General features: G+C 50.9%; 3 protein-coding genes across 6 annotated transcripts in view; 2 read left to right on the top strand and 1 right to left on the bottom strand.

The window, feature by feature from the left end:
• Ern1 (endoplasmic reticulum to nucleus signaling 1) overlaps window positions 1-4,359 on the top strand; it is an 89,289-nt gene extending 84,930 nt beyond the window's left edge. For both annotated transcript variants that reach the window (XM_052197451.1, XM_052197452.1), the window contains one exon: window positions 274-4,359. In XM_052197451.1, coding sequence (XP_052053411.1) covers window positions 274-486 — 213 coding nt within the window. In that variant the 3' untranslated portion in view covers window positions 487-4,359. The remainder of the gene's footprint in view (window positions 1-273) is intronic.
• A 6,976-nt stretch (window positions 4,360-11,335) lies between these two features.
• On the top strand, window positions 11,336-20,840 carry Icam2 (intercellular adhesion molecule 2). Of its 3 annotated transcripts, XM_052197453.1 has the most exons (7): window positions 11,342-11,426; window positions 12,470-12,618; window positions 13,942-14,012; window positions 15,855-15,965; window positions 17,498-17,770; window positions 19,520-19,837; window positions 20,503-20,840. In XM_052197453.1, the coding sequence occupies exons 4-7, from the start codon at window positions 15,908-15,910 to the stop codon at window positions 20,688-20,690; spliced, it is 837 nt and encodes a 278-aa protein (XP_052053413.1). In that variant the 5' UTR covers window positions 11,342-11,426; window positions 12,470-12,618; window positions 13,942-14,012; window positions 15,855-15,907; the 3' UTR covers window positions 20,691-20,840. The 3 variants fall into 3 exon arrangements, with proteins under 3 accessions (XP_052053414.1, XP_052053413.1, XP_052053415.1); XM_052197454.1 differs by lacking the exon at window positions 12,470-12,618 and having other exon boundaries at window positions 11,336-11,426; XM_052197455.1 differs by lacking the exons at window positions 12,470-12,618; window positions 13,942-14,012 and having other exon boundaries at window positions 11,346-11,426.
• A 663-nt stretch (window positions 20,841-21,503) lies between these two features.
• Prr29 (proline rich 29) lies at window positions 21,504-23,379 on the bottom strand. Its single transcript, XM_052197102.1, has 6 exons — window positions 23,320-23,379; window positions 22,992-23,067; window positions 22,727-22,833; window positions 22,012-22,232; window positions 21,804-21,874; window positions 21,504-21,623 (listed from the first exon to the last, which is right to left on the bottom strand). The coding sequence occupies exons 1-6, from the start codon at window positions 23,377-23,379 to the stop codon at window positions 21,595-21,597; spliced, it is 564 nt and encodes a 187-aa protein (XP_052053062.1). The 3' UTR covers window positions 21,504-21,594.
• Between the last annotated feature and the right edge of the window lie 2,522 nt (window positions 23,380-25,901).

The raw sequence follows: 25,901 nt of genomic DNA on the forward strand, positions 1-25,901 counted from the left end.
GACCTGTCACAGGAGTAGCCTCCCCCCCCCCCCCCAGCCTGTTAGCACAACACTACAATCCCATGGCCTTCCTAGAAGGCCTGTGCTCCCTTCCGTGCAGCCAGCACCCTGGTGATGCTAAAGCTGCTCTCCCTAAGCCAAGCCTTACTGCTTGGACCTTTGCTTCTGAAGGACACTGGGGTGTACGTGGTGCATGCATCTCTTATTCTATCCTCACAGAGAAGCCCTTGCACTGTTACCCAGCTGCTAAAGCTGTTCCCTGCTCATTCACAGAAACACCACTACCGGGAGCTCCCTGCGGAGGTTCAGGAGACGCTGGGCTCCATCCCGGATGACTTTGTGCGCTACTTCACGTCCCGCTTCCCCCGCCTCCTCTCCCACACCTACCAAGCCATGGAGCTGTGCAGACATGAGAGACTCTTCCAGACCTACTACTGGCATGAGCCCACAGAGCCCCAGCCTCCAGTGATCCCAGATGCCCTCTGAACTAGGGCAGCCCGCTTGGTCTGATGGCCCCAACAATGACCATGGGCCTGATCTCTGCAGTCATAGTTTGTTGCCTCTGGGATTAGCAGGAAGACTAAGCTTCTCAAATCAAGTGCCTTGAGCTGCTGAGCTGCAGCCAGAAGAGGGTAATGCTGATCCTTGGAAGCAGGAGAAGATGGATGGTCCCCCGTGACTACAGAGACCTGAGGAGATGTGGCCCTGCAACCTTGCAGTGAGGGATGTCTACGAAGGCGGGCCTGTCCCAGAGGCTCAACCTTTCACTGGATGAGCTTGTTTTCCTTTCACTGGACAAACTCACTTGCATTTTTATTTCTTTCTAAAATTCCTGTGGGATAGCATTTGGGAGAGAGTAGAAGAATCCTGTTTTGCCTGCATGCTGGAAGCATCCTGGTTGGGGTACCGCAAGTGTGGCCTCTGATAGAAATGGGTTGAGAGATGTGGGGTGCTAAGGAAGAGATGTTCAGAGGCGTTGCCATGGGGATAGGAGGCACCTCCAACACAGGTTACTGATAGCCTATGCTGCCTCGTGCAGCAAGTTGTGAGAGTGGGTCATGGAACCTGACGTGTCTGTGCATCTGGAAGATGAACCAGACACTCAGTTCTGGATGTGGTGCCGGCCCAGCACAAGTGGCCTAAACAGTGGCCCCTGGTAGGTTGAATCCTGGCCATGTGGGCCAGACATGAAGAATTTCCTGGTCACCAGGAGGTAGCTAAGACCAGACAGGGACAGAGACAGATTGTCAGGGCCAGAGAGGGACAACTAGAGAGAGCCTCCCAGTCACTCAGAGAAGCTCAGAACCAGAAGGTGAATGTTAGGATCCCTCTACCCCAGAGGCCAGCAGATTAGCACATAGATTATGAGTCAGTGCCCTGGGGGCAGAGAGCCGAGGGCAGGCCACCACAGGCCTTTTAGGCCAGCTTTTATGTTTCTCCTGGCAGGTTTTAATAAGTGAATTTTGATCATATTGCAGAAAGCTACATTCTCATAAGTAAACTAAATGTAGCTTGAGGCTTGTAAAGAAGAAATGTAAGATATAATATCTTCTGTTTTATGTGGTACCAAAAATCACCATTCCCTCAAGAATGTAGAGCATTGTGTTGTGCTGAAGAGACATTCTAGCCACACTGTGTAAATGGGTTAATGTCAAAGTAAGTACATTAGGACCATGTTTCTCTAAACTTAGTTTTTAATTTTAGTTCCAGTCAGAATTTATTGTCTTCTCCCTCCCAGGAACCTTAGAGGTTAGAATGCATTCGGGGTCGTGGGGGAGATTCTGTGTCGTGGTTCCTGTTGGATAGTCTGGGGAGCTGAGGCTCCATTTGTTCTAACAGTGGCCTCAGCAGCTTCACGCACTGCACTGACTGGAGTCACTGCCACTGCGTCCCCTGAGAGGTCGTCTGGGTGTGCTAGCTCCAGGGCCACTTACCCAGAGTTTCCTCTGCTGCTGTAAAATTTGATTTTCTTACTTTCATGGTGGCCAAAGAGGACTTTTCCTTAACCCCTCCATCTTTGGACCTCATGGATGACCTGGTTTGGACCCTGGGTCTAACCTCCACTCGGGTTAGGCTCCCCGCTCACTTCTTAGCACAGCACTTTGTCAGTGCCGGGAGGTAACAGCCGAGACCACTGTGAAGAGGCGAAGGCAGTGTGGCCGAGGACGAGGACTGCTGCTTGCCTTGTTCCTCACGGCCGAGCTTCCCACTGCGAAGAGCTGACGTTTTCTAAAGGCTCAGCTTGGAGTTACCTTCCAGTCCGCATGGAGTCCGCGTTTCAATGTCCTCACCATTTATCAGATTAGTTTCTAACCAATCAGATTTCCAAAAGTCCTCTGTTCATCATACTTATTTGAAAACTTTCTGCAGAACTAGGTGGGATGTGAGACACTTGGGACCTAGATGAAGAATACAAGAAAGACTTCCGTGTTTGAAGCCTCATGGGAGTCAGCAGCACACAAGTGTCAGGGCAGAAAGAAGATTCCAGTGGTCAGGAAGGTGTATGTTTGGGGCTTGCCCTGCTTGTGCCTTAAAACCGTCCCATCTCGGAAGCAGTCAGGTCTGGTCTGCTCACTTTCTGTCTGTCCTCTAGGTGTATCATGAAAACACTGTGAGTCTGGGATGCTCAGCTGGAGACACTGTCTTTAGGCTGGGGCAGCTCTGTAGTATTACACATCCCCAGAGGCTGCTAGGATCCCCAGAAGATGGCCAGTTTGCCTACAAGTATAGCATCTTCAGCTTTAGGGTGGAATTGAGCTGTGTCTGTGATGTTATCTTTGTTTAAACCTTGTATTGAACTTTCAGTTTAAGAAGTGTGCCATTTCATTAGGTACCAAAGCACTTGCACTTTTGGAAACATAGGTGTCACTTGGTAAATCACTAGGCCATCTAGAGACTGAAGGTGAACCCCTGGTTGCAGAGGTATCCTCTGCTCTTGACACAGCCATAACTGCAGGCTCTTCCCATGATGCAATACAGAGAGGATGGAGGTCTGAGATCACTGGATATGGCTGAGTGGTTTCCACTGACTTGAAGATAGGCATGGAATTCTCCTCCGTCCACTTGACTTTGTGGAGGCTCTGTGGTCATGTGACTGAGTTAACTGCAGCAGCTCCTTTTCCCAAAGTCAAAGGCTAACCCACTGCTAGTCAGCGAGCTGCTGCTGGGAGGGCTGCAGAGCCACCTCTGGCTGCAAGCTGTCTTGTGTTAGCCCCCGCTTCTCTGCAGGGCTTTGGTCCCACTCTCCAGCTGTGCCGGGGTTCTTTTGTCTGCTTCTGGGTCTGCTCTGTCTGTCGTTGTCTTCCTCACCGTGGTCCAGAGGTGTAGGAAGAGCCAGAAACGCAAGCAGTAGCTGCTCTGGAGAGTGACTCCTGCTCTGCTCAGTTTTCCAGCTGGCCTGTCCTTGCCCTCCCTCTGTCTGGAAGCCGTGGTGTCTGCCGCCTGGGCCTGACATCAGCTTCACCCCCAGGTTATGAGACCTCCAACTGAGGTCTGAATTCTTTTAAGCCAAAGTGCCTGCTCCCCCTCCGCCCACCCCCATTCTCATGACGAACTAGTAAGTTTCTGTGTGTAAATCTGGTTGCTTTCGGCACTTAGGTCTCTTCTGTACTTACTAGGAAGCCGCAGGCATGTCTGCTGAGCCTTCCCTGGAGCGGCCTGTCCACACTGCTGGCCAGAGCCCTGGGGCCTCATCTCCGTTCCCCATGTGTTTGCTGGATATAGTATTCCTTCCCAGTTGTCCCTAAAATTGTGACGGGGGCGTCCCCACTCACCCAAGCATTACCAGCCAGCTCTGTGGCATCCCCACAAGAAGACCTTGTGTAGTTCTTTTTGCAATGACTTATTTATTGAATCTATTTATATTTATTTAATTTTTACTCTGAAGTATATCTGGTTACAATTGCACTTGCTTAAAGCACATCAGATCTATTTTGGACAATACCCCTGACCATTCTAAAACTGGAAAAGGAAAAGTTACACTGTATCCTGCCATCTTATGGTAGCCTTGTCTTTAAAGGGTGAATAATTTGGTCTGGGTAAAATATTAATTTTTAGATGATTTTTTAAAAAATCTTGTGCCATGTGTCTTCTCTGTGAATAGTTAATTGTTTAATTGATATGTGCTGATTGTGTGATTCACTCCTCTTTGTGGAAACTAAAATATTCTTTTTAGCTTTATATTTTATAAACTGCCAGATTGTACAACTTTTATGTGTATTTTTAAAGCTCATGATATGAGAATCATTAAGTTAAACGGCCTATTTTTTTACCTCTTGTACAGTTTTATAATTCTGCTCATCAATGAAGGCAACTTATGCTGAGCCAAAACCACAAATAAAGGTAGTTTTAGATTTGGGAGTTGCCTTGTTTGTTTGTTTCTTTCTTTCTTTCTTTTCTTTCTTTCTCTCTCTCTCTCTCTCTTTTTTTTTTTTTTTTTTTTTTTTTGATTTTTTGGTTTTTTGGATTTGGTTTTTCGAGACAGAAACTTTTCTCTGTATAGCCCTGGATGCCCTGGAACTCACTCTGTAGACCAGGCTGGCCTCGAACTCAGAAATCCACCTGCCTCTGCCTCCCAGAATGCTGGGATTACAGGTGTGTGCCACCACGCCCTGGCTGCCTTGTTTCTTAAAGACTAGAGTACTGCTAAAGCAAGGAGCCAGGCCACTAACTTGGGAGCTGTGGCTGAGAGAGAAATGGCCCCATGAAATTTACAGCTAGGCTCTGGAGCTAGCAATCCTTCTTGCGGGCTGAGGAAAAGACCGCCTTGAAATGTTGCAGGAAGTTTCCTTAAGCATTGATTGACTGAATCTCAGGAAGGCAGCCATTGGGACCTACCTACGCAGAGTGGGACTTAGGCCTGGGAAGAGAGAAGACCTTGTGATTAACTCCAACCACTAACCGAAGAGTACACGGGGACCCATGGCTCCAACTGACTATGTAGCAGAGGATGGCCTCATCTGGCATCACTGGGAGGGGAGCCCATCGGTCCAGCAGAGGCTTGATGACCCAGGATAGGGGAACGCTAGGCTGCGGAGGCAGGAGCAGGTGGGTGGGTGAGGGAGCACCCTCATAGATGCAGGGGGAGGAGGGAGAGGATAGGGGGTTTGTGGAGGGGAAACTGGGGAGGGAGATACCATTTGAAATGTGAATAAATAAAATACCCAATTTTAAAAAAGCTCTAGGGAAGAGGGAGCGTCCAACCTGGACCATGTTAGCAGCTCATGCGGCAGCTGTGTCCAGCAGGGTGAGCCAGTGCGGCCTGCGGTGGATTTAGAGTCTCCCTCTGCGTCCTGATCCTCCTCCTGTCTAGAGAAGGCATGGAGGCTCCCAGGGCCCTTGCCCCAAGACAAGGACTGTTTACAAAGCACACCCAGGAGCCCACGAGCCCCAGAACATCCTGTCAGACACTGCATGCTAACCATCCTTCCCAGCCCATGTCGCAGGAGCCTAGAAGGTCTCCCGACACTTGTGGTCATGTCTTTCAAGTATTAAATCTTGAGCCCAGCCACGTCCTCAGGAGACAGAGACCAACCTCTTCCAGGACCCATAAAGACCTATTGAGGTTTGGTTCCCAGAAGGGCACTACTGGGAGGTGGTAGAGACCTCAGCTAAGGCCTGTGGGTGGTGGTGCCAGGAGGGAGGGCAGTTAGGTAGTTTCGAGTGTGCCCTTAAGGGGATGCGGGCACTTCCCCTTCCTCTGTTTTCTGGTTACAAAGTGAGTAAGTAGTTCTTTCTTTGGGACTCAGGGTGGCTAGAAAGGTTACTGACAAGTAGGCTGGGAAGGAGACCAGGTCTATGCCCCAGAACTCTATGATCTCGTTACAGTCACTAGCTCCTACTTCCGCAACTGCCATCCTGATCTCCACTGAGTCCCAGAATAACAGGCATGAGAGGTCTGGAAGGCGCAAAGGAGCTGGAAAAGCCTGGGTCCAGTGCTGTCTCTCCCTCCACAGTGAGAGCACAGTGAGCTACCGAGGTGGGAGAGGGACTCTTCCAGGCCTCACCACACACTCAAAACAAAAACCAAACAACCCCAGGCTGGAGAGATGGCTCAGTGGTTAGGAGCACTGCCTGCTCTCCCAGAGGTCCTGAGTTCAAGTTCTAGCAACCACATGGTGGCTCACACCCATCTGTAATGGGATTCAATGCCCTCTTGTGGTGGGTCTGAGAACAGCGACCATGTATTCACACAAAATAAATAAAAACAAAGAAAAAACTCAGTTAATAACTAAAAAAAGAAAAGAAAACAAACCCTGTAACCGTGTGCTTGTTGGATTTTCCCCTTGCTAACAGGCAGTCTTGGCCTCTTCCAAAGGAAAGAGTGCCTCCTCCTTTCTGGTCTCCTGTTGAGCACACTGGCTTTATTTATCCATGAAATAGAGTTAAAAGGGGGAGGGGCTGGGCGTGTCCATTTAATCATAGCACAGCGGAGGCAGGCAGATCTCTGTGAGTTTAAAGGTCAGCCTGATCTACATAGCTGGTTCCAGGTCAGCCAGGTCTGTGTAGTAAGATCTTGTGCCAGGAGAAAAAAAAAGGGGGTGGGGGGAGACTGAGGCAAGAGGGTTGCCAGGAGGACTTCAAGTCTGGCCTGGTCCTCATAAGCACCTCCTCCTGCATATCCTCTCCTCAGCTCTTCGGCCCCTGAGTGTTTATGGATTTTTGTTTTTACATCTATACTACCCTTCTTTAAAAAAAGGCCTGGAGGCCAGGTGGTAGTGGCGCACGCCTGTAATCCCAGCACTCTGGGAGGCAGAGGCAGGAGGATTTCTGAGTTCGAGGCCAGCCTGGTCTACAGAGTGAGTTCCAGGACAGCTAGGGCTACACAGAGAAACCCTGTCTAGAAAAAAACAAACAAACAAACAAACAAAAAAAAAAAGCCTGGAGATAGCATCCTGGTTTCCAGAGGAACCCAATTCAGTTTCCAGGACCCACAGTCACTTGTAACTCCAGTTCCAGAGGATCCAGCTTCTTCTTCTAGCTTCTGTGAGCAGTTGGACTCATGTATACACACCCTCATGCAAATAAAACACATATACAAATAAAGTAAAACTGAGACAGTCTATCCAACCACCTGAGGACTCACTCCTGTATCCCCAGCCCTTGGGAAGCTGAGGCTGGATTGCCTTGAGGTCTAAACCAACCTAGGCCAGCCTGGGCTACAGGGGGGAAATCCTGTCTCAAAACACGCAGTTTCTCAGGAACTCATCTGCATCCAAATCCAGCTTTGAACATAAAGGAATGTTTGGGCTACCACCCAGCCCAGAGATGTAATCCTAGTGCCTTTTAGCCTTTTAGAGTAGGTGGTGGCAGGACGCTTACTTTCTCCACCACTAGATGGCACTCGTGTGCTGTCCAGCCCCAGGTCTGCAGTGGACTGCAGCGGATCAGCAGGTACGCTTTTCTCACTGCACACCATGCAGTGGGACTCCCCTGAAATGAGGCTGAGGTCCAGACCAAGGGAGACCAAGAGACCTAGGGTTTTTTTCCTAACAATTTTTATTTAGTTTGTTTTTATGTGCTTTGTCTGTATACCACATATATGCAGTAACCACGGATGCCAGAAGAGGGTGTCAGATCCCGTGGGACTGACTTACAGTGGTGAGCCAGGGAGTGCTTCCTCCGCAAGAACCGCCCGTGCTCTTAACCACTGAGCCATCTTTCCCCCGGGGACCTGGCTGTCTAAACCCAACTCCTTCATTGACTGATAGGTTTTTTAATAACCTCATAGCCACAAGCTTTCCCATTACAAGTTAACATTGGCCAGAATATATGCCACCCTGTCCCTTGTAGAGTGAAGGTGATCCTGGAACTGGGCACTCCGTGAACCCCTGTGTCCTTGAACAGAGCCTACAAGGACACAGATACCAAACTCCATCGTGTGCCTATTATTTACAAACTCTTATTCGATGTTTTTACAAGTTATCTGTGTAACCCAAGATTCCAGACTGACCCACAGCCTCTAATTTGGGCTCCTGGCCCATGAATTTCCAGTTTGCTGTGAAACTCTAGCCTTCCCTGTCCTGATCAACACCTTGCTCTGCTTTCTGCTTGTGGTTAGTTGGGTGTCATTTAATTAGACAGCTCTTCTTCACTCTGCTAAGACAACATATACACCTGTCACCTCTTATACTGGCTGGCTTTGTGTGTCAGCTTGACACAAGTTAGAGTCATCAGAGAGGAAGGAGCCTCAGTTGAGAAAAATGCCTTTATGAGATCCAGCTTCAAGGCATATTCTCAATTACTGATCAATGGGGGAGGGCCCAGGCTATGGTGGGTGGGGCCATCCCTGGACTAGTGGTAGTCCTGGATTCTATGAGAAGTCAGGCTAAGCAAGCCAGGAGAAGCAAGCCAGTAAGCAGCGCCCTCCATGGCCTCTACGTCAGCTCCTGCCTCCAGGATCCAGCCCTGCTTGAGTTCCCGGACTTCCGCCGATGATGGATTGTGATCTGGAAGTGTAAGCTGAATAAACACTTTCCTCCCCAACTTGCTTTTTGGTCATGGTGTTTCGTCACAGCAATAGAAACCCTAACTAAGATAGTTCTCTACACACCGAGGGAGAAAGGGGGGGTCATCTCAGAATAATCAAACCATTAACAATGCGCCCATGCTGCACCAGTGATAGCACAGATGTCCCATTGCTCTCTACAGGGTGGAGTCTGAGTGTGTCTTCAGAGCACAGACTATGTGAAAACATCCAGGCTGTCCTTTCCCACCTAAAAAGGGACTGTAGGACTTTGCTAGTGGCTTGAGAGGGGATGTCCTCCTCCACCATATGTGTCCACCATTGCTATAGACCACCCTTCCTAGAAGCTAAATTCCTGACCCCCATCCAGGACTTTAAACCTCTAAAACGGAACTAAATATTTTTTTTCCTTTCTAAGTTTGATCACCAGGGCTAGAGAAATGGATAACTGGTTAAGAGCATTAGCTACTCTTCCAAAGGGCCAGGGTTTAATTCCCACCACCAACATGGTGGATAGCAACTATCTTTAACTTCGTTCCGAAGGAATCCGATGCCCCCTTCCAGCCTCCGTCGGCACCAGGCTTGCATGTTGCACACAGACCTATACACATAATAATAATAAAAAATATATCACACCTCAGGTGTTTCGTTGTGACAATATGATGCTGACTGATACAAATGTCTGCCCCAATTTATGTCTACAACAGATGCCTCTAAAACATATGGCAGGATATTTTAAAATTAATTTGAAGTCAGGCATTGTGGCACAGGGCTTTAGTCCTAGTAGCAAGAGGCAGAGGCAGGTAGATCTTTGCTTTCAGACAAGCCTGACCTACAGAGTAAGTTCCAGAGCAGCCAGGGCTACACTACACAGAGAAACCTAATCTTGGGGTGGGGCAGATGCTGGGGGGGGGGATTGTTTTGAAGAAATTGAGGCACAAATGCACCAAGAGGAATTTTTCCAGAGCCAGCAGACCCCACCCCCATCCCCCACCCCCACCCCCACCCCCCGCCTTCTTGGTTGGCATTCTGGAAGATTCTGTGGATTCTGTGGACTCCTGATAGGATCTAATTTGTGACTTTGCCGAGCCAGAACTTTAGCCATTATAAACTGGGACAAAATCCTTTGCTTCTGAGTGAGCCTAGCAGGCAGGTTGCCCAGGACCCGCCCTAGCGCGCGCCCGGCTTTCATACTACGTGCTCGTTTAAACAAAGGCACCCAGCTACAGTAAATGACCTGCTAGTTGAGTCTAGAGGCATGAAGAGATTTTCGGTGATGATTCTTAGTCACTAAGAGGTTTTAGTGGGGTGCAGGACACAGCCAGAGGAGAGGGTGGCTTTTTCCATCAAAGGCCGCAAGAAACTGTACATCCAGGGGGTAACCAAGACACCAGCTCTTTTGGAACTTGCAGTGAGTGGCCATCCGACACAGCCTTGGGGTATGTTCCCCCAGAACTGAATCTGAGATTGCCCGGCCCTTTAACCAGCTTCAAATGCACAGTTCCGTAGTATTATACAATCGCACCTTCCTGCAGCGGCTGGGGCAGTCAAGGGTAGGGCCCAGCCACATCTCTAGCTGAGAAGCCAAGGGGAAGGAACATGGTCCTACGGTGTCTTTCAGAGATGGTCTCCGAGTGACTCACGGATCTCCCAGGAGGTCCTTGCCCTCCTTGAAAGGAGTTTAGGTCCTGACTTCAGGGTTCTTTCAGACAATGGTCACTTGGCTCTGTTTTTCCTGGGCAATGGAGGCGAAGAACACTGTGGCAGGGAGCACAGAGAAGATTTGAGGTGCTTACTTTGCGATAAGCAGGGAGCAGAGAGAAAGAGAAATTGAAGACAGGAATCTGAGCCAACAAGACGGCTCAACGAAAACAGGGTGAACAGGAACCCGATGACCAGAGTTCAATCCTCATGCCCACAGCACAGGGGGAGCTAACCTGTTCTCTGCTTCTCTATGACACACACCTGCATTCATGAACGTGTGCACACTAAATAAATAAATAAGTTTTTTTAAAAGACAATGGGAATTTGCATACCACATCATAGCAACATCATTTACAACACCCAGAAAGTGGAAGTAACACAGGTGTCCCCTTGTGGACAGCTGACTGACAAACAGAACTATGGTGGTCACTATGTCCGGTGAGGCCATCCTCAGCCTTAGAAAAGGATGCTCTGCCACATGGATGAACCAGAAGTCTCCGAATGGCATGAAGCAGTCACAGAAGCACCTAGAGAAGTCAAACGCAGCGCCGGACAGTAGAGTAGGAGTTTCTAAGGGGTGGGGAAGGAATGGAGAATTTCTGCCCTGGGTCTGGGCTTTCAGTCTGGAAAGGTAAAAAGAGCCAGGGTGACTCACGGTGCTAAGAGCCGCACAACTGCATGTTTGAAAATGGTTAAAGAGGCAGAGGCAGGAGGATTTTCTGCATTTGAGGCTAGCCAGGTCTACAGAGTAAGCTCCAGGATAGCCAGGGCTATACAAAGAAACCCTGTCTCAAAAAACCGAAAGAAAGAAATAGAGAGACAGAGAGCAAGACAGACAGACAGACAGACACACACACACACACACACACACACAGAGAGAGAGAGAGAGAGAGAGAGAGAGAGAATATGGTTAAAGAGCAGGGCATGGTGGCTCATGCCTGTAACCCTAGCTAGCCCTCAAAAGGCTGAGGTTGGAAAACTGAATTTAGGGCTAGCCTGGTCTATGTGGTGGGAAGCCTGTCTTCACACACACACCCCCCAAAATAACACAGACAAAGTGATACATTTTGTTAGGTATATTTTAGCACAGTGTGTGGGAAAAACCGGTAGTAGAACTAAAGTCACATTACTTTGGTGTAGAAACCACAGCACAGGAAACACGTGACTCCTGAGAGAGTTAAAAGTTCAACTGGTAAAACTTACACATAGAACCACACTGCAGCAGGATTCCCATTTGCCAGCATCTGAGCCCCACACGGTAAGTCACAGCAGCTGGCTTTCCCGCCTCCTCTCCCAGGAGCCCAGCAGCATGGAACCTTTGGAGTTAGTTCTGATCTCTTTTTCTCTGCGGAGCACCTCCCTACAAGTTTCTAAAGCACTTGTTTTCCTTGTCCCCAGCTCACCATCCCTGCCCCGCCTTAGTGACTGTTTCCTGTTTTCTGTTGCCTTCCTTCCCTTCCTGCCCTGGGTGGCATCCCTCTGGGTTAGATTTAGAAACATAGCCCTAGTCACTCTGGAGCACACAGAGCTCCGCCTGATTCTAGCCCGTGCTGGGAGCTGGGATTAAAATCATCCCCGGGCATCGCTTTCATACCCTCAGGTCCACACACGCTTTGACCTGCGAAGGGACGGCCCCCTTCTCTCAAGTGAGCACGGTGATTCTCACCCTGAGACCAACGCCAGGCAGTGACTGGGGACCCATCAAAGCTACAGCCCGCATTCCCACCTAGCCTCTGCCTTCCTTGCAGACCTTCAGGAATTTCCCTTTCCTCTTTGTATTCTTTCTGTTAAATTGAACACTTACTGTGTAAGAAGGTGTCAGTGACATATCTGTCACCACAGTGCACAGTAATGTAATGGTTGTGGATGAAATGTCACTAAAACTTTCATGGACTGTAACGGAGGGTGTTCCACCCGTGCCCAAGTTCCCTGAGATAATGACTCGGACACAGAATCCTATATAAATAAATGCTTAGGCCATAATCTTGGGCCTGTCCCCCAATTAGCTTGTACGGCAATTACCCGTTTGTCTGAGTGGCACATGGCTTGCTAGCTCTCTTTAGAGTTCCAGGGCGAATCTCCCTCACCACCGACTCTATGCCCGGAAATCCTTTCTCTCACTTCCCTATTTCCTGCCTGAGCTCATAGACTAATAGCCTTTGATTGACAGGTGAGGCATCCACACATTGATTCCCTCTACAACGGACTTCGTTCCTAAGGGGCCACTTGATAGAAGTTTGTGTTAGTTTTCCTTTGATGTACTTGGTCACTCAGACACGCTTATCTTTATTTTGTGAACAGGTACATGGTGCCTAGCATCCTACATATCTTAAAACATCAGCTCATTTAAGCCAGATGTGGTGGCAGCTGCCTGCACTCCTCGTGCTGCATGGTGAAGAAGGAAGGAATGGGAGTTTGAAGGCCAGCCTCAGCTCTAGATCAGATTTGAGGTCAGCCTGGGCTACAGAAGACTCTGTCTAGAGAGGGAAAATTAACTCTTTTTAGTTCACTCAACAAATCTATAAAGGTGATACTATCATTAAACCTATTTTACAGATGAGGGAGCAGAGATTGAATGATTTGTCCAAGGTCACACAGACTGTAGGAAATGGACGGATCTGCTTCCTGAGTCTTAGCACAGAAGTTCTCTTAGGGCATGCCTGTATCTGATGGGGAAGCTGTGTGTGGAGAGATGGCTTGGTGGTGCCTGCTGCTCTTGCAGAGGACGGGAGTCCGTTCCCAGCACCCACGTCCCTCACAACCGCTTAACTCCAGGACATCTAACACCCTCTTCTTCATAAAATGTCTGCTTTCATTCAGGTTTACAGGATAATAGTTTATTGTTCCCCAGAGGACCAATGTACTCTCTCATTAGTAATTGTAAAAGTTCTTATTGACTTACCACTTTTCCAAAAATTGACCTTAGATTTCTTTTTTTTCTTTTTTTCTTGTTTTTTGGATTTTGTTTTTTTCAAGACAGGGTTTCTCTGTGTAGCCCTAGCTTTTCCTGGAACTCACTCTGTAGACCAGGCTGGCCTCAAACTCAGAAATCTGCCTGCATCTGCCTCCCAAGTGCTGGGATTAAAGGCGTGCGCCACCACTGCCCGGATGTATTTTTAGTTTTTAATGGTAGTACTATACGTATAAAATGGGCTGAGTGCCCATTTATTTATTTATTTGCAGGCAGGCAGGCTTGCATTGTTCTGAAAGTCATATTTGGAACCAATCTTATAAAATGAAGCTACCCTTACAACCCTTCCCACTTCCCTTCCCAGCCCCGGCAGCCTGCCTTCTCTTTCTGGGGTGTGATCAGTCTTTTTATAACCTGCTGTGTTTCCGTGGTTGTTCTGCTGATGGTTATTTGCACTTTTTTTGGTTTTGTTTTTTTGTTTTTTGTTTTTGTTTTGTTTTGTTTTGTTTTGTCTTGTTTTGTTTGAGCCCTGTCTGGAAGTTTCCTCTGGGTTTGCATGTCCCTCCCAAGGTCTTGGGAGAATCTGAGCCTCACAAAGGCTTCCTTTGCCTCTGGTGAGCTTTACCATCTACCATAGCTGCCAGACACTCACGGGGATGTCGCCTTTCCCTAGGTATGTGACCTTGATGGAGTCACTTAGCCTCTCTGTGCCTCAGTTTCTCCTCCTAGGAGATGAGAACAGTAGTAGTCCTTGAGCTTGTAGAGATTAGGAGTAATCAGTTCATATTTATGGAGAGCTTTGACAGGGACCAGCCTGACACAGGTATAGTCACAAACTCCAAGACATTTCCATCCATGATAGGTCCCAGAAGACCACACTGGAGCTACGAAATTCACATCACGGAGAGGCCTCATAACCATCACCACAGCGCGGTAGGTAACACAATGAATGCACCGCTCCCAGACTCCTGGTGGCATTAATGTACTGCCATGCTGCCAGCCTGCCGCCATGCTGCCAGCCTGCCGCTGTATTCAAGTATGTCATGGACAACTGTGTCCTCGAAGTAGGTAGCATCCTGGGCCAACAAGCTTTGTGTGGGCACGCTCCATGCTCACACCGCCCGAGGGCAAATTTCTCTGAGTTTGAACTGCAGAGTGAGCTCAAGGCCAGTGCAGACCACTGTGCGGGGCCGTCTCCGAAGGCAAAGCCTCATCCAAGGGTCGAGGGATGCGTCTCTTGGCGCGTGCCTACCATGTGTGAAGCTGCGGCATCTCAGTCAGCAACACCCCCAAAATGAAAAGACGACTCCTTCCCTCCCTAAGTGGAGTGCATCTGTCTGCCTGTCTATCTGTGTTGCTGAATTATTATCACATTTTCATTATTATTATTATTATTATTATTATTATTATTACCCAGAGGAGGCCAGTCTCCACCTTACCACCCAAACCCTCGAAGCCATCCAATCCCCTTCTCAGAACTCTTATCAGTCTAATGTATGATCAGATACTCCCACCATCACCCTACCCCACCCCCAACTCCACCCCACCCCACCCCACCCCACTTCTCCCTCTTTTCTCTCCTTACTCTGACAGGATCTCAATGCCCAACAGGTGTGGGGACGTCCCTTGATCCAGGCTGATTACATCTGCACTAGATAACTGTGCACAGCAGCCGCTACTCAGCACTGTGGGAAGCACAGGATGTCACAGTGCCCTGAGTCATGTGTTGAGCCATCGAGGCTTCCTCTACCTGAAATCTGGAGGGCACAGTGGTCTGGGAGCTGGCCTTGCATGTGGCTTCCTGAGCTCAGATAATGAGCCCTCAAAATCCTGGGGTTCCTTTAGATAGGCCCTTTCTGGGATTCCACCAGGAAAGCAAGGAGGTCTGCTTTTGCCCTGCCTCTCCTCCAGCTGTTCTAAGACAGAACTGAGGGAGTGAGGTTGGCTATGTGGTGACCGCAATGTCACCTGGGAAGGCCTTCTATCCAAAGTTCACTGCCTGTGGCGAAGCCTGACAGGAAGGCTCGTGAGACCAAGGTCCTGCCTGGAGTAGGTAGATGGACAGGAAGGCACTAACTGACAAGCCCAAGAAAGAGCCTAGGATTTGGGACCAGGTTGTAGCCACTGCTCCCTGATCTCCTGGACCACAGGAGACTACTGTGGGCTGCCCTTTTGCCATCTCTGAGCCCTGTGTAAGCCCTGCTTTGGCTGAATTAGGCCTAGGCTTCTGCCGGAAACTAAACAAGACATTAAGGTAGGCAGATAAACGCAGGGCATTAGCAAGAGATTGCTATGTGACTGTGTTCTACTGTTGGATATTATCTCTCAGAGATTACTCCAACAGAGGACCAGTGGAATTCAGAGTTCCCCTGATCTGAGCCTTGGAGACCTCATTCTGCGCCATTTCTACAGTAATAAAAATTCCATGCACACACACACACACACAAACACCTAAGAGCATGCACGCTTGCACACATTCATGCATGCACACACACCTCCCTGCATGTGAGCTCCCATTGCTTTCCTAACCCTGCACCGGGAACTTGCCACGTGGGAGAACCCTGCTACACCCCTGCTTATCTGCTGCTTCCCGGCTTCCTCTGCCTGAATTCTTGAGGCCCTGAAGGCTTGGGAGCTGATCTGTGCATATTGTTTCCTGATCTCAGATAATTAGAGGAAATGAGCTCACTGGCCCAGAGGAGACTGCGGATTTCAGTCTGGAGTTCCAGGCTTCACTCCCCAACCTGTAGTATCCATCTCTCTCTAACCCTCCAGGCAGCCATCGGCTGTACCCCTGAAGCCCGTACACCCCACAGACCCCACCTGAGATGTCTTCTTTTGCTTGCTGGAGCCTGTCTCTAATCCTTGTCCTGTTCTGCAGTCCAGGTAAGCTGGATCCCAGGGTTCCCAGCACCTGATATCTTAGGGTGGGGAGTTTTGATATTCCTTGGGCATTGGGTTGGGGAAGAGGGCATCCTGGCCACAGGGGCCTCTCCGCCATCCACAGTGTGAAGACTGTGGATGGCGGGCTTTGGTTTCTCATGGCTTTGGGTAAGGGACTAGGATCATGGCCTCTTGGACACTAGAGGGAACACACTCAGAGATCTGAGAATGTTGAAGAACCATCCCTCAATGAATGCCGATGCGACAGGCTACCGAGGTTGGGTGGTGAGCAGTGGGTAAACGGGAGACTCCAGAGGGATGCCAGGGTCTAAGCGAGGATGAGGCAGGGTGCCAAAGGGGCCTAATGAACAGCAGAGGGCAGCAGAAGATCCTGCGTCACTGGGGCAACAAACTGAAAATGAAAGCCCTTTCAGTGGGTCAAGGAGACCTGGCAGGACACAGCCTCAACGTGCTGAGTGTCCTGTGTCTTAGACAACCTGCCAAATTGCACGATTGCACTCAGGACCCCGGGAAGGGCACATGAGCCCTCCTAACAAGTGGAGAAACTGAGGCTCACAGAAAGAACACGTCTGAACCTCTGCATGCCAGTGTTGAGAGTTCTAATCCAGCACTATCTACAAAAGGAAAGCCCCTCCTTTGCCACTGAATTGAATGTCACTAGCTGATGGCTGAGTGGGCGGTGTGGGGAGGTAGGGAGACGAGCCACGTGTGGGGACCCTGCTGGCCAGGACCCAGGACCTTCATGGTTCTCACAGAGTGGAGGTGAACACCAAGGGTCCCATTGTCTTACTCCAGGTACATCCCAAACGTCTGTCCTGCACAGGGCCAGCCGTGTGGTCACCATAAAGAGAAACATGTGAAACTCAGGCCCTGACTGAATGTCCCGGCTCTGACGATGTCTGCGGAGCATCGACGTAAATTATGAGTTCTTATGCAACGGGTCCTTTTCATGGTGGCCTGTTGCTCTTCTGGTCTTGTCTTTAACATCCTCTTCCTAGCTAAGGTCTGGTCACCTTGGTTCTCCGCTGTTTCATGAAAGCATGTTCCCAATGGCAGGTCTGCGAGCCAGCAGTTCCCTACATCTGGACCGCGCTCCCACAACACGTTCAAGGTTCACTCCTCCTCCCTCTGTCTTTGCCTCAATATCATTACCTTTTATAAGCCACGTTATTAAAAATGGAGTCCCTTCACTACCTCTACTCTCTTTCCCTGGAGCGTTGCCACCACCCAAAGGGCATCCTGGCTGTTTCCGAGCTCAGGGTTTACCTCCATTCTCAGAGATGTCTTCATGACAGAGGGAACATTGTACGGGAGCTAAGGAAGCCGAAAGTGGGCTTGAGGAAGATCGACCTCGGGCTGACTGATAAAGGGACTGGAGGAAAGGGACCTGGGGATGGAGCAAAGGGACCGACCAAAGGTGACCTGTCTCCTTGGGCCTTAACCACAACCACTGGTAACAGGCCCCAAGGGCAGATGTCAGAGACTTCCGCTGCCTCGTGCTTTCGGCCTTACAGGGTCTGGAGAGAAGGCCTTTGAGGTCTACATATGGTCGGAGAAGCAGGTAGTAGAAGTCACGGAGTCTTGGAAAGTCAACTGCAGCACCAGCTGTGCGGCCCCGGAAGCAGGTGGTCTGGAGACCTCCATGGATAAGATCATGTTGGAAGAGCACCCTCAGGGGAAGTGGAAACAGTTCTTAGTCTCCAACGTCTCCAACGACACGGTCTTCTATTGCCATTTCACCTGTTCGGGAGAGCAGCACATGGAGAGTCTCAACATCAGCGTGTACCGTGAGTGTCCGTGTGTGGGGCTCTTCTCTCCAGCCCAGTGCGCATGTCCGCTGCTGCTGCTGCTGCAGCCCAGTGCGCATGTCCGCTGCTGCTGCTGCTGCTGCAGCCCAGTGCGCATGTCCGCTGCTGCTGCTGCTGCAGCCCAGTGCGCATGGCCGCTGCTGCTGCTGCTGCAGCCCAGTGCGCATGGCCGCTGCTGCTGCTGCTGCAGCCCAGTGCGCATGGCCGCTGCCACCGCCACTGCTGCTGCTGCTGGTGCTGGTGCTGGTGCTGCTGCTGCTGCACACTAACTGCTCAGTGACTTCTCCTGGGTCTTCTCAGCTACTCATCTCCCTCGGCTCCTGAGCTACAAGCAGGCCAGGCCTGTGGGCTCAGGATCTGCTCCCCTCCCTGGTTGGACTCCATGAGTCCTCCTGTACCTCAGAAGCAAACTGTGCAGGTTTTGACCCTTGCATCAAGAAGGTCAGTCCCGCCAAGATTTGCACAGACCCTGATGTCACTTCCTGCCCCAGTTCACACCCGGGCACTCATTCCATCCCAAGCAGTGAGTAGACAGGGGAGCTAGCCTTCTCTGGTAGCATCATCATATCATGAGGGGCTCATTGTTCCTCTGAGGACCTGTGGCAAACGTGTGAGCCCTGCATACACACCTGCCAGGGCAGGCCAGGATTCTCTCAGTGCCTTAGCTCCAGGTGTTTCCCTGTGACCTATTACCGACATTGATGGGTCACAGAATAGATGTCCTAAGTCCTGGATGTGTAGGGGTGAGCAGAGGAGAGGTGATCTAATTTAAGGGGGAACCGGGGTACCACCGTAGTCCTCATTCAGTGGATCTAGAATGATAACGGTCATCAATCTGACTGGAGAATCGAGGCAAACCTGACTACTGTCCCAGCATCGCGAGGAACCTCAGTCAGCTCCTCACGTGCTTCCTTCCAAATGCTCACAACACAGACACCCAGATGTTTAATTTGAAATTTGTGTTTAGTATCCAGAGAGGACAGAAACAGGCCCAGATTTTTTTTTTTTTATTTCCTTGTTTGTTTGGTTTTGTTTTTAAGACAGGCTTTCTTTGTGTAGCCCTGGCTGTCCTGGAATTAGCTCTGTAGATCAGACTGGCCTCGAACTTACAGTCTGCCTCCGAAGTGCTGGGACTAAAGGTGTGTGTCACCCTTGCCTGGCCCCAGATTTTTTTTTATCCTTCTAGTTGGCTGTTCTTTTTCTTTCTTTCTTTCCCTTTCTTTCTTTCTTTCTTTCTTTCTTTCTTTCTTTCTTTCTTTCTTTCTTTCTTTCTTTCTTTCTTTCCTACCTTCATTCCTTCATTCCTTCTTTCTTTTTTAGAAAGATTTACTTATTTTGTATTGTGTATATTCAAAAGAGGGAAGCAGGTCCCATACAGACGGATGTATGACATCATCTGATGGCTGGGAATTGAACTCAGGACCTCTAGAAGAGCAGCCAGTGCTCTTAACCACTGAGCCATCTCACCAGCCCGGCTGTACCATTTCTGTATCTTCTCTTTGTATACCACCTTTCTATTTTCCTAACCATGTCTGCAGAGCAGAGCTAGCACCCTGCATATCCTTTACCATATACTTCCTCTTCCTCCCTCATCCACTGAGCAGGCCATGCCCACTTCCTCTCACATTTAGCTAGGGATCTGGGATATCAGGAGGTGGGCCTTAGCCAGGCTGGACCTGCGGGGACACAGTTCCATCCTGACTGGCCTTCCTCCTTTGTCTCCTGCAGAGCCTCCAGCTCAGGTCACACTGAAGCTGCAGCCCCCTCGGGTATTTGTGGGGGAAGTCTTCACCATTGAGTGCAAGGTGTCCCCTGTGAAACCCCTTGAGAGACTCACCCTCTCTCTGCTCCGCGGCAGAGAGACCCTGAAGAACCAAACCTTTGGGGGAGCGGAAACTGTCCCCCAAGAGGCCACAGCCATATTCAACATCACAGCTCTGGAAAAGGATGGTCTCAACTTTTCCTGTCAGGCTGAGCTGGATCTACGCTCTCATGGCGGGTTTATCATCCGCAGCATCTCTGAGTCCCAGATCCTTGAAGTCTATGGTAAGGAGACCCTGTTGGCTGAGAGGGCTAGAGGTAGCGCTTCTTGGCAACATGGGGGGGGAAGAAGAGCCACGCGCCCCACTCCTAGGCGGTCTGATGTGCGAAGTATAATCCTCAGGGTTCCCTCTTATACCCCGATTCCCTGCGTCTCTCTCCAAGTGCCAAGCTGAACCCTAACTTTTCCAGAGGCCAGAAGAGCTCAACCAGCGGGCTTGGCCACAGTCGAGCTGTGTAGCCTTGACCGTGGCAGTGAGCTCTCTCTAGTTATGACCCCTTTCTACACCGAGGAAGGCTGGCCTGATCCCCAGGCTCCCCAGAGCGCTGCTGTTCTGTGACTCTCCAGCCAAAGCTTGCTGTCAGTGAGCTCACCTGAAGCTCTCTCAGCGCTGCCTGAGACAGGCATGAGGGTCCAAACCTAACCGTGACGCCCTCCAGGCCGCGGTACCCGGCCACTATATACTGGTGTCAGGGGCTGCTGGAAGAGAAGGGCGTATGCTCTGCCTGGGGGCCTAGAGCATGGGCTTCCTCTTAGATGTCACTCTGGGGGCAGACGCCTTAGGTCCCTACTCTCTGCTCCCGGGCTGACTGTGGAATGTGTGGGTGGGTAAGGAGTGATGGGCCCTAGCATCCGACGATCTCTGAGACTCCCGCCTCTGCCTCCCCAGAGGTGATACCGGACAACCAGCTGCTCATCATCATCGTAGCGGTGTCAATACTGCTCTTCTTGTTTGTGACATCCATCCTGCTGTGTTTCATCCTGGGCCAGCACTGGCACAGGAGGCGGACGGGCACCTACGGGGTGCTCGCCGCCTGGAGGAGGCTGCCCCGAGCCTTCCGGGCACGTCCCGTGTGAGCCGATGCTGCCAGGCCCCTGGTGGTTACTGGAACTCAACATGGCACCTTCAAGCCTTCAAGCACTGGTTGAAGGACTGTGGCGGCAGCAGCAGAAGATTCTGGAGACATTTGCTTTATTTAGCCTCAAAATACAAATACCTGGATTTCACCCTGTGCAGGTCATGACTGCTCCTGGGGTCAGCAACAGTCGACACCTATGTGTTACCTGTCCACAGCCAGTGTCTCCTCAGCTCTAAACCCCGCCCCCTTGCTCTTTCCCAGGGCTTTTTGGAGCCTTTGCATCCCAGACCCCAGATATCAACCCACACCATTAGGAGCAAATTATTTCCTCCTGAGGTCCCAGGAGGTCTGTTCACACCCGACCCTGGGGCCCTCATGCTGCTCCTGGTTGAATCAGGACACAGCCCTGGCTCTCCTTTCTGCCAACAATGAGAGGAGGCTCAGGGGAGCTGAATCCGCTGCAGGGGCCTCCTGAGCTGGGCCCCTCTCCGTCCATGCTGCCCTCGGGGACGTTTGGAGTATGACTATCCTTTTCGCTCTATCCCTGTGTCAGGCCGAGGGGTGAAGACACACAGCCTTCATTGTCCCAGAGAGAGGGGCAGAGACCAGCTGGGCTCTGGTATCAGAGCCTTACAGGGAGACAGCAGATCAATTGGTTTTATGTGGCTTCTGGGTCATGGTTGGGCTTAAAGGAGCCTTTACTCCAGAACAGCCAGCACAAGATGGCAGTAGAGAGCCCGATGAGGACTTGTGGGGTGGGGGTAAAAGGGATAGAGGGGGGGAGGAATGGGGTTGGGGTGGGGGAGGGGAGTGGGTAAGAAGGGCCAGCATGGGTGCAGAGTTGTTCCAGGGTTTGGCAGCCCTGGTGCAGAAGGTGACAAGACCTGGTGAACATTCCGTCTTCATGGCAGGCTCTCGGCATCATAGTAGTCTAGAAAGACAGACCCCTCAGCTTGTTCCTGCCTTGTCGGACTCCAAGGAGGAGCATAGAATGGGACAAGACGTGGTTGGTAGGACACCCCACCCCACCCCCATCCACAGGGCACATGGCCCTTCTGACATCTTAGTCTGCCCCAGGTCGGGCCCCACTGCCTACCCACCCCGCCCCTACCTGAAGCCGGAGGCACGTCTGCACCAACAGTCCCCGTTGCGCTGGGGGGTGGGGGTGGGGGCACATCTCTCCTGAGATGGGAGCGAGAGAGGAAAGACCCCATCAGAGGCTCGGCATGGCATTTGAGGCTTTACCCCCAAACTCTTCCTTTCGACCTAGATCGGGAACCTAGCCACGCCCCGGCCACGCCCCCTCCCGTCTCACTTACACCTCCCCTTGCCTGGAGGCAGGGGGCTGGTGCTGAATCCTGGGTATACCCTGCCAGGGAGGCTGATGTGGAGGAACAGGGAGGAAAGACGCTGGCCAGAGTGACATGGGACCCAAGTAGGTCACTGGGCAAGGCAAGTAGTGATGGTGGAAGACCAAAGGCTCTTGTTCCTGCATCTCCATGTCTTCCTCCATCTGCTCCTCGTGGCTGTCTGTGTGGACCTGGAGGTTGTGCAAAGTGACAGGGGAGGTGATGACTCAGGCCTGGTCCTCCCTGCCTCCACTGCTCTGTGTGCACAAATCATCACCACCTCACGGTAAACGCTACTGTTTGTACCGAAGTCTACAGATCTGCCTTTATTCCTGTTTGGGGCCCCTCAAGGAAGGGAGATCCTCATCTCGGGGCCTCAGAGGACCTAGGGGTAAGAGGTAGCAGCCAGAGCCCCCTCTCCTTTGGCACTCCTTCCTGCCCTCCTGGGGCCTGAGGCGCACAGGGAAATATCCAGAAGGGAAATCTGGTGGATCTAGGTGGTGGTGGAGATTTGAGAACTCCCTTCCTATTGGAAGCTGATTGGCCTTTGGCACACATAGATGCCAAAGAGGCTCAGGCAGACTGGGGTGCAGGCTAGCTTCCTGCTACTCTGTGCTTGTTTTTTTTTGTCTCCAGGTGGGGGACCCCCACATAGAGTCCCACCCTGGCCCCCATTTTCACCTACCTGTGGGGTGGGCCACTCTGGCCCCGGGTTCAGGGCATCTGCCACCAGCTGACTCAGTAGCAGCTGGTGCATCTGGGCGTTCTGCAGCAGCATCAGCTCCAGCAGGTCTGGGGAGCAGGTCTTGACAGGCCCACCAGGCCTCCGCACTGTCCCTTCCCTCCCAGACCCAGGCCCGACCTCATTTATAAAGGATGTAAGCAGCAGAAGAAGGAAGGCCCATGCCCGTGCGGTGGGGGGAGTCAGGAGAGTGACCCAGAACCGTTACCTTCCTTGACTCGGTTATGCTGCGGCTGAGGAGATGGGACTGTCCAAGGAAATGGCTGCAAGATGGCCACCCAGGGCTGGGGACGTGGTTGGGGAGACTCAGTGGAACCAAGTAGACGTGGATGGGGCATGTCAGGAGCCCCCACACTTCCCTCTCAAGGTCTCTGCACCTCAGGATTCCCTCTTCCTCCCAGTCCACTCTTAGTTAGGGACCTCCCTTCCCACCCTCCCATGCGCACCCCAGAGTTTACCCCTACCTCAGCTCCACAGTCCTCCCCAGACTCCCACTGCCCCATTTAAGACAGTAAGCTCCTGGGCCCGGGCCTCACCGCAGGGGCTGCACTCTGTGTTGGGGCACCACTCCAGCTCCCACTCCCGAGGGAGGCCATGCCCTAGCAGGTTAGTTACCTTGGCAGCTCTGAGGACGCCAGAGAGGGCTCCTCCCAAGAGTACACCAACCCGCCCAGCCCAGGACATCTGGTGCCTAGGAAACAGCCCAGGTCTCCGCCCTGGCCTTCTCTTCTTCGGCTTGGTGGGAGGTCTCTCTAATGCAGATCCACCTTGGGAGGCCCCCGTAATGGGGTTGCCCAGACTTTGAGCCTACTCCTCCTGCACGTGGTGCTGGCGCTAACCCTGAGGAACCCACATTGGTTGAGTGAGAAGCTGGGGTTTCCTGGTCCCACAAGAATAGAATGTATAGGACCAGGCATGAACGTTTGAGTCAGTAAGGAGGGCAGATTGGGAGAGGGAGATCCTAAGGACCCAGTAGTTTCTGGAGGGGACCAGGAAGGCCCTGGGCCCAGAATGCCTGGGGCTCTTCACTGCTCCCCTGCAGGTTTGCTGAATTTCTGGCCGAGGTGAACCATTCATTACCCTCCCAGAGATGGGCAGTGCAGTACCAGAGTCCACACCACTGCCTTCTGTTTCCAAAGCATGCATTCTCCCGACAGGAAGTTAGTGAAGTGTCTGTTGCGTAAAAACAGGTGAGAGGAGAGATCCGTTTCCACAGCTGTGACATCCGAAGATAGGCCCCATGCAGCAGTCAGGACAATCCCAACAGGAAGCTGGGATTAGCACCAGAGACGCACCCTTCCCCCATCCTCCACTTCTGTCCCCCTTTCCACAGTCCTGGAGTGGAGAGCCAGAAGGAGAATTCCCATCTCCTCTTTGTCCCTGTCTGTTAGTGACACCGCTGCTGGGTTTTCCTACGACCAGAGCCTTCGCCCTCTCAGCCCTAGCCAGCCATCTTCAATAAGCCAATTAAAAAGATAAATTAATAATAAAAAATGGGAAAAAACAGCAAAACAAACAAACAAACAAACAGCAGCCGGGCGTGGTGGCGCATGCCTGTAATCCCAGCACTTGGGAGGCAGAGGCAGGCGGATTTCTGTGTTCGAGGCCAGCCTGGTCTACAGAGTGAGTTCCAGGACAGCCAGGGCTACACAGAGAAACCCTGTCTGGAAAAAATAATAATAATAATAAAAATGGGGGAAAAGGAGAATCTTCAATGTTGCTACATTTGGAAAGAGAACAGAGATCCAGTGATAGCCCCACCCTCCCCCACCCCCAGGGCATCTTCAGGGTCCTGGCATCAGGGTTAGGTGGAAAGAACAGCCAAGCACTGTGGGAAATCACTGTGCCCAGGAAATTAGCTAGAAAGAAGGTCATTCCCAACAGAGCAGTGTTCTCAGCCTTCCTAACACTGCGACCTTTCATACAGATTCTTGTGGTGTGTGGTGACCCCAGCCGTAAGAATTTTGCTACTGTTATGAATTGTGGTATAATATCTGATTATCAGGATATCTGCTCTGTGACTCCTGTGAAAGGGTCATTCGACTCCCAAAGGGGTCTCACCCACACACAGGTTGGGAACTGCTATGATAAAGGCTGAGATTCCAAGATAGGGAATGCAGGTGTCATCTTGTGAGTAATGGGGCCTACGGGCAGGTGCCAGCAGGAGAGAACGCAGGGCGTGCACAGCCAAGACTGGAAGAGTCGTTTTGTGCCTTGTGTCTTACCCCAGTCCTATGGAAACACAGACAGACAGACACACACACATATACACAGACATAGACACACACACACACACACACACACACACACACACACACGGGGGGGGGGGGGAAGAGAGATGGGGGGGTCTCAGCCTAGACTGCCCTCAAGTTCCGCATGTACCTGAGAATGCCCTTGAGCTTGATGGGTCCCCGTCTGTATTTCTCAAGTGCTGACATTACAGGTCACCACTTGTGTATGTGGTGCTGGGCAGGGCTTCATGACTACAAACGTTCTATCAATTGTGTCAACAGCCACAATTCTAAATAACAAGGTTTTAGTGAATGCAGTCTCTCAGTACAAAGCTGTCCGGCTGCAGCAAATCTACACAGATGCGGACGATGTAAAAAAAATAAAATAAAAATCAGCGGGCTCTTATTGGATTTTTTAAAAAAGATATATTTTATATATGTAAGTACACAGTTGCTCTCTTCAGACACACACCAGAAGAGGGCGTCAGATTCCCATTACAGATGGTTGTGAGCCGCCATGTGGTTGCTGGGAATCGAACTCAGGACCTCTGGCAGAGCAATCAGTGCTCTTAACTGCTGAGCTGTCTCTCCAGCCCTTTTTGTTTGGCTGGTTTTTGTTTTTAATCTATAATTGCATTTTCTGTGTATCAGTGTTTTGCCTGTGTGTGTGTCTGTGTACAACATGTGTGGCTAGTGTCCCTGGAGGACAGGAGAGTGTGTTGGATCCCTGGAACTAGAGTTACAGATAGTTGTGGGGACTTAGAAGCAAATCCACTGAGTGATCTCTCCAGCCTCTTTGTGGGTTTTTTGTTTGTTTGTTTGTTTGTTTGTTTTCTTTTTTGGCATTTTGAGACAGGGTTTATCTCTGGTCGGTTCTTCCTAGAGAC

The sequence above is a fragment of the Apodemus sylvaticus genome, chromosome 10 (assembly GCF_947179515.1).
Source record: "Apodemus sylvaticus chromosome 10, mApoSyl1.1, whole genome shotgun sequence".
In the NCBI taxonomy this organism is placed as follows: Eukaryota; Metazoa; Chordata; class Mammalia; order Rodentia; family Muridae; genus Apodemus; species Apodemus sylvaticus.

What these genes read in the sequence shown, in the direction of transcription:
- Icam2 (XM_052197454.1), top strand. Translation starts at nt 15,908, where the DNA reads ATGTCTTCTTTTGCTTGCTGGAGCCTGTCTCTAATCCTTGTCCTGTTC. An exon ending in TCTCAACATCAGCGTGTACC is followed by an intron (nt 17,771 to 19,519) that starts GTGAGTGTCCGT and finishes TGTCTCCTGCAG; the next exon opens with AGCCTCCAGCTCAGGTCACA. An exon ending in CCAGATCCTTGAAGTCTATG is followed by an intron (nt 19,838 to 20,502) that starts GTAAGGAGACCC and finishes CTGCCTCCCCAG; the next exon opens with AGGTGATACCGGACAACCAG.
- Prr29 (XM_052197102.1), bottom strand. Translation starts at nt 23,379, where the DNA reads ATGGCCTCCCTCGGGAGTGGGAGCTGGAGTGGTGCCCCAACACAGAGT. An exon ending in CACAGAGTGCAGCCCCTGCG is followed by an intron (nt 23,068 to 23,319) that starts GTGAGGCCCGGG and finishes CCACGTCCCCAG; the next exon opens with CCCTGGGTGGCCATCTTGCA. An exon ending in GCATAACCGAGTCAAGGAAG is followed by an intron (nt 22,834 to 22,991) that starts GTAACGGTTCTG and finishes CCTGCTCCCCAG; the next exon opens with ACCTGCTGGAGCTGATGCTG.